The 6,813-nt window shown below is 56.7% G+C and overlaps 1 protein-coding gene across 4 annotated transcripts; it reads right to left on the bottom strand.

Moving 5' to 3' along the window:
- Positions 1-1,920: 1,920 nt before the first annotated feature.
- On the bottom strand, positions 1,921-6,699 carry LOC104378740 (DNA-directed RNA polymerases I and III subunit RPAC2). Of its 4 annotated transcripts, none has more exons than XM_086619796.1 (5): positions 6,654-6,699; positions 4,931-5,028; positions 3,626-3,708; positions 2,462-2,544; positions 1,921-2,118 (listed from the first exon to the last, which is right to left on the bottom strand). In XM_086619796.1, exons 1-5 carry the CDS (start codon positions 6,690-6,692, stop codon positions 2,071-2,073), a joined length of 351 nt encoding a protein of 116 aa, XP_086475922.1. In that variant the 5' UTR covers positions 6,693-6,699; the 3' UTR covers positions 1,921-2,070. The 4 variants fall into 4 exon arrangements, with proteins under 4 accessions (XP_086475922.1, XP_086475923.1, XP_086475920.1 ...); XM_086619797.1 differs by having other exon boundaries at positions 3,632-3,708; XM_086619794.1 differs by lacking the exons at positions 4,931-5,028; positions 6,654-6,699 and adding an exon at positions 4,034-4,527.
- Between the last annotated feature and the right edge of the window lie 114 nt (positions 6,700-6,813).

The raw sequence follows: 6,813 nt of genomic DNA, 5'->3' as shown, positions 1-6,813 counted from the left end.
AATATATCAGAATTCTATGTATTTTGGTATTTGTCCGTGTTTACAGGCAAATGGATTCTGGGACTTCAAATCGACACCCTGTCCCACTCCAAGGCCGTAGGGGGGGTATGCCAGTGGCATGTCAAGGTCGTGCTCACCTTCTGCCCTACCCCAAATTGTGGCAAATTCAGTTCCAGATGGTCCAGCTCCTCTGCGGTCTCCTGGCAGGACGAGGCTGGTCCTCTCCTGCACACCGGGGCCCTGCCGGGCTGCCAACACCCGCTGCGGAGTGATTGCTTCAGGCTGACATCTCCACCATTGCACCCCTGCTGGTACCCCCTGAAATTCTCACCCGAGAATTCAGCAGGGGTCTAATGTGCTCAGGAGGTGCCAGGGCAGCTGGCAGCACTGGTAGCTGGAAGGAGGGTGGGAAGAGAGAGATGGGACGTGCTGACCTTTCCCTCTGCTGCCACCTCCATCATCAGGGGGTTTTCATTAATTACAAACCTCTCATCACTTCCAACAAGGGTCTGCTTGTTGGGCCACGCAATGGGGAGACCCATGGAGGTGTCAGATGGGAAAGAAGTCCCATAACAGGTAGTATTTAGGATGCTGGCAGCCAGCTGGGATGCTCTGACCCTTTTCCCTCCCATTCACCTGAAATGGCTGGTGCTTTGGTCACAGGTTGAACCAAGATCTTTCTCTTTTGGGGTCATCGATGCATTGCTGGAGGCTGGAGCATAGCCCTGACTCGTGGGGACCCCGCCACGGGAGTCCCATGGGTGAGAAACACTGTGTGAGCAGGGGACCCGTGTGCTGGGGGCTGATTTGACCAAGACCAGCAAGTTTCAGCTCAGAGAAAGTAAATAAACATCACACAAGACCCAACGCTTGGTTTCAGCTGCTCATAGAAGTGTAAATGCAAAGTCAGCACCTACTGCCCATTCACAGGGGAGAGCTGTGCAGTTACAGGCACGCTCATCCTTGCCTTGCTTCCTCGGGCAGAGGATGTCCAGGAACAGAGTGGTCCTGGCAGCCCAGCTCAGGGAACACGCAGCTGCTCGTAGCATCCCCTGGATGCTGGAGGAAGTGACCAGCAGGTCAATGACCCGCTGAGTTCCAAAACCTGATAAGGATTCTCCCTACCTGGGCTGAGGTTGAGCCCAGGTGTGTGGGTCAACTCCTGGGTTATTCCCTCCCTTCCCTGGGGAAACGGCTTTCCTGCTTTTTTATAGCTCCCTCTTGCTCAGGCTGGGGAATTCTCCAAACCAGAATCTGAGCAAACTGAGGGGCAGCAGGTTCCTTCGGCAACTGCGGACCTCCACCGCAGAGACACGCGGTGTCCTCCTGGCACAGAGCAAACTGGAAAGGTTCACAATCCTGTGCCCAGCACGGAGCAGAACTCCTGCCACTCCATGCCACGTCACACTCGACAAAAAGCCGTCGCCTGGCCAGCTGCCGGAGCCGAACGCAGCCAGGGCTTCGGTGCTGGACCCTTCACACCTGCTCAGGAGCCGTCTGGGCTTGCCTTTGTCTACATTCTTCAGGGGGTTACAAAAGGCAAGTGGATTTTTCACTCATCTCACCCCCCACACAAGCAGAGAATCGTTTTATAATGATGTCTCTAAAAAAGAAGGCTGGCTCTGTCTGTTGAAGTCAGCTGCACTGGTGCCTGTAACAGAAATTCCATCGGGAGAGGGTGCTGCCTCTCTAAAAGCTCAATTTGACACAGCACTGAACCCCTTCGCTCCCTCCACCCTCTGCAGCAGGCTAATTCTGTGCACCAGACCACCTGCAAGCTGGGTGATCTGCAAACCCTGGGCAGCAAACATAACGACACTTGCAAAGGGGAAGAAATAAGACGGAAGAGCGAAAGAGCCGCCTTTCAGCTACCGTTTTCCGTACTCGTGTTGAGCTGAACGCAGTGTCACCTCTGCAGCATCAAACTTCATAAACTTTATTAACAGAGAAAATACAGTTTTGCATCAAAGCGGTCATTAAAAAAAACCCACAACTAAACAAAAACTCTCGACACGGGGAATTCAACACACAGACATGACACACATCCGTAGGGACATGCATCCCCAAACGCTACTGCATCTCTTCCTCCCTCTGGGCCCTGTATTCCTTCATGCTCCTCTGCAAACAAAAGCAAAGGACAAAAGTTAACAGCTTATACCCGAGTGACTCATGTGCCACAGTGCCACCACCCTGGTCTGTGCTGTGACTTCTCTGCCCAGTGTCTGGAAAGGTTGAGGGACCCAAGAAGCGCAGACGGAGCTCCAGGTACTTTCAGAAGCGACTGAGCTTTACAGTCACTCCAAGAAAAAGGAAGCCAGGCCATGCTGCAGGTCAGGCAGAGAATGTCTGAAAAAGCTATGAGGTTTTTCACCTGAAAAGTGCCTTCTACGCAGGTCTCATCCTCTCCCCGTTGAGACCAAGAGACAGAGAAGACCCCTGAGCTCTTCAGGAATAGTCTCACCTCAAAGGTGTTGAGCACGTGTTGGCAAACACCCATCAGGTCGGTCAGCCCTTTCCGGAACGGCTCAACAGCAGGAAGGGCCCCTACAGGAAAGACGACACGTTAGTGAAACGGGAAGTGGCTTCCAAAGGAGCTGGTGGCCCTCTCCCTCGCCGCTCGGAGGCACCGTGGCTCTTACCACCGTGGCCAAGGGCAGTCCCCGTGGCGGGGAGAGGCTCTTACACCAGGTACGTGCCCACACACTTCCCTCCTCCCAGCCCAGAGCTGAGCCCAGCTGGTGGTCCAGGCTGCGGCGCTGGAAGAGCAGACACTTATCCTGCAGTCAGTCCCACAGGGAAGTGGTTCCCTTGGCAAGGCAAACAGCCTGAGCCCTAATTATTTTCAGGAAATTAAAGAGTCGGCAAGCACAAACTAGATACTTGCTTCCAGCAAGTGGCTTCTACACATCTGATGCTCAAGGACACAGCCCCGTGAGGAAGGACTGAAATCACCAGCCCTCTCGGCAGCGGAAAAAGCTGCAGCTTGCAGGGCCTGGATGGAGGGCAGTGGGCTGAGCTGAAGGGGTGGGTGTGCTGGGCGGAGCGAGAGAGTGCCAGAGGCTCAGAGCTGCCAGAGTGACATCATCAGGGACCAAAGTCCTCTTCGGGAGGCAAGCCAAAAGACAGCACAGGCAGATGAGGCTTCTCAAAAGAGCTTTGGGTCACAGCCTGATGACCAAAGCTGCAAGACAGCTGAGAAGGAGCAGCAAAACCAAATTATCTCATTGCAGCTCCATATGTCGGCACATTTTGGGGTTGTTCTGCAACCCCCGTGCTGATTTAGGGGTGGATGGAGCCCCCCGCACCTGTGACAGTGAGCAGCAGATCTACACTGCCCCAGCACTACAGTTTGGTGCCTGCTGGAGCCAGCCCAGACACCTGGGATCGGGCACAGCTGTGGGCTCCTCAGCTGCCTCAGCCCTGCAGCCGGGCAACAGAAGAGCTGCAGCATAAAGGCTCGGAGCAGCCTCTCCAGCTGAGTAAGGGGCACAGCAGTTACAGGTGGCTAGCAGAGAAGAGGGAGGAAAGTGCTTTTTCCTTATTTAAATGACTCGTGGTGGGAATCTGACGTGATCAGGGGGATTCCACAAAAGAAGGGTCCTGGACACGAAAGAAGGGTGCACACCCATACCTCTGGTCTGGATCCGGAAGTTGATCTTGCTTTCAGAGGGGTGTGTGATGCAGTAGCCACAGAACTCCACATCGGGGCTGCAGGAGAGGAGAAGAGAGCAGTGAACTCCAAACCAATCCACAGCAAATCCCAGGAAAGTCAGAGGTTCAGGCCTCTCTAGACCTGCTGGGGCTGAGCATGTTTCTAAAATGTCTTACGGGATAGATACGCTGAAGGGAAACTACTGGTGTAACCTTATTCACACCCCCCATCTATCTCTGAGCTGCAGCTGAAGCTTTGTAGGGGAATGACATGGCTGGCACGACTGCAGGCACCCTCCTGGCACTGCCAGTGTTCCACTGGCAGGCCTGCAGAGCTCAAACAGGGGATCCTGGATGCTTGGAAACCTCACTGTGCACAAACCTGCTGCAGTTCTGCTGTGCAAAGAGGCTGACGAGCCTGGGGCACTGCACGGATTCACCCAGACGGTTTGCAGGCTGCGTGGCATCTGCCTCCATAAGCCGAGATGGCTGGTAGAACATGGTGGAAAGAAGAGCCCTTTGCAAGAAGCCTGCTGCTCTTCTTGCCATGGTGATTCATCAGAGCAATTGCCATCCCATTCGCAATGCAACTGTCATTTGAGATGAGGCACTGAACTTCCTGCTGAAATTCTTCTGAGGCTCACCAGTAGATCTTCGCAAACCCTCTGTGCTGCCCAGTATGATGAAACTGGGCAACTGGAGTGAACCTATTTCTATACTTTGATGGGGGCAGCAGGAGAATTAATTCCCAGCATCAATTCCTGCATCTCCACGCAAGCACAAAAGATGATCAATTTGCTTAACGCTGGCTGTTCCTGCCCCCTTTTCTGACAGCGCTTGTCCCAGAAGGAGACGCAGATACCGCCTGACCAAGCGTACTTACATGGAGCTGTGCATTGTTGCACCCAGGGCCAAACAAGATGTTCAGAAGTCCTTCATGTGTCTGAAGTTAAATTTCCTCCTGAAAAGCCCTGAGCTTAAGGGGGGCTCCTGGGCCCACGGGCAGGGTGTGGGCAGAGGCCCCAGCTGTGGCTGGTCAGGCCCATTATGGCCCATTAGTGCTCTCAGGGTCCTGACACCACCAGCACAAGGAAAAAGTTAATCCCGTGAGGGAGGTGGTAGGTGAGGAGTCTTTGTCATCGTGTCTGACATAAAAACCCTAACTGCTGTGCACAGGGGCTTGTTCCAGCAGCCAGGGAACAAGGACAGTACAGAGGCAGCCAGGGTCAGAGATGGAGGTGCCCTCAGTGATGCCAGGCACCACAGAGGCTCCACTTACTTCTTCATGACCATGTATCGGAGGGAGTTGCCCAGTGTGTGGTCCTCATCATGCAGCACAAACGTGACGCAGTTTCCGTCTGTCCCATCTGCCTGGACCTGCCACAAAGGAGGAAAGGAGAGATGTTATAAGGTGCTCTGAGGTCAAGAACACCAGCCCTGGGGTGAAGAATGAACTATCGTGTCCATCTGTGCCAGAGTAACTGGGAGGGATGGTAGGTCTGGCTGGGCCTTCCCCATGGCTCATGTCTCAGGTGCTGCAGTTTGACCAAGAGCACCTTCATAGTAGAGGTAAAGGTGCAAAATTGCAGAGAAACCTCTCCCTGGTTATCAAAGTGTCTGTGTATCCTTCCTTCTCACCGGGGAGAAGAGGAGTCCAAAGAAAGCTGTGGCTTCGGGACCAGTCCTGCAGCTCCTTTGCTCCTACACTCACTGCAGTTCTTGCATAACTTGTCCTTTATGTCCAAATGTATAGTCCTTGGCTGGTCTTCAGGAGCCAGTATGGCCTTCCACACGTCCTCCTGTGTCCTGTGCTGTACTGCCTTCCTGCTGGGGGAATCTGCTGGTTTGTTCCCAAGGGCCTCCCTAGTAGCTGCAGCTCTTCAAAGATCAGTTTCGTTCATCACACCGGACTTGCTGGGTTAGGACTGGGCTTCCTGGTGCAATCCTGGCTTTCAGCCCGTGGCTTGCACAACTGGGGAGAAGACTATGGCTCCACAGAGCCTGAAGAAGGCCACTAGCAGAAGCCAGACTATTGCTGAGGCTCCAGGGTCTGTCGTGCCATTAGGAAAAGTTTAGGGCTGTAGATTGAGAGACTATGGAAAACCGTTGTGTTAAACGTTCCCCAAAGGCAGCTTTTAAACTGGGCACCTTCCAGAGCCCACTCGTTTCCCACTGTGGCTGTCCTGGCGCTCAGCTCTCCCCGTTTCCCACGGACGGACAGACAGACCGGCGCACGGAGCACCCTGTACCCGCTCTCCCCGTCCTGTGTCTCGGTGCCAGTGCCAGCCGGGAGCCTGCAGCCCTGTCGGCGTGAAGCGCGGTGCCACCTAGTGCCACCTCGTGCCTTCTGCTGCCCGCGACGGGCCTGGGCAAGGAAAGAGGCTCCACGAACTCCTGCCCCGGGGGCTCAGCAACCCGGAGCGGGTGCAGGAGAAGGGCGAGGTGCGCGGCCGGGTCCCGGCTGACAGCGCCGTGCGATCCATCTTTACATCCAAGGCTCGTTCCAGGAAACGTGGGTCCCGACGAGTCTGAGAGCTGGTTAGTCCTGACTCCCAGCGGCTGCTGCTCCCTGCAGGACAAGCTCGAGCACGCGAACTCCAAGAAATCCGGCTACAAGGCGTGTTCCTCGCTGCCCCCTCGCTCCCCTCGCCGCTTGCACACACCGGGACAGCGCCGCGCTCCACGCCCGGTACCACCGGGCGGTCTGACGGGCTGCAAGAAGAAGCCGGGCGGGGTGGGGGGTCGCTGGGGGGGGGCACCTGAGGAGAGTTCGGCCCGGGGGCCGATCTGCGCTGCTTCCCGCCGCCGGGACGGAGCACCGACCCGCGCTGTCGCGATTTATCCCGACATACCCCCGTCCTCAGCGGGCCCGTGCTGACCGCTGCGCCGCACCCGCCGGGGGAAAGCGGCGCCTCAGCGCCCGCAGAGCCGCCCCCCGCCCCGCCCCGCCCCGCCCCGTCCCGTCCCGTCCCGTCCCGTCCTGCTCGGCCGCGCTCACCCACCGTCTCCAGCGCGGCGCTCCGCTCGCCCTCCGCCGCCATGGCTGCGCCTCCCGGCAGCCTCTGCGCGGCGGGACTACAGCTCCCAGCGGCCCCCGCGGCGCCGCCCGCACCGGAAGTGCGTTGCGGCGGCCCGGAGCCGGGAGCGGGGCACGGGACGGAG

The sequence above is a fragment of the Tauraco erythrolophus genome, chromosome 13 (genome assembly GCF_009769465.1).
Source record: "Tauraco erythrolophus isolate bTauEry1 chromosome 13, bTauEry1.pri, whole genome shotgun sequence".
NCBI lineage: Eukaryota > Metazoa > Chordata > Aves > Musophagiformes > Musophagidae > Tauraco > Tauraco erythrolophus.
The sequence above is the reverse complement of the archived record's forward strand: the minus strand, read 5'-3'. Positions and strand labels throughout refer to the sequence as shown.

What these genes read in the sequence shown, in the direction of transcription:
- LOC104378740 (XM_086619794.1), bottom strand. Translation starts at nt 4,200, where the DNA reads ATGGCAAGAAGAGCAGCAGGCTTCTTGCAAAGGGCTCTTCTTTCCACC. An exon ending in GCACAGCAGAACTGCAGCAG is followed by an intron (nt 3,709 to 4,033) that starts GTTTGTGCACAG and finishes CCTCTCCTGCAG; the next exon opens with CCCCGATGTGGAGTTCTGTG. An exon ending in ACGTGCTCAACACCTTTGAG is followed by an intron (nt 2,119 to 2,461) that starts GTGAGACTATTC and finishes TTTTGTTTGCAG; the next exon opens with AGGAGCATGAAGGAATACAG.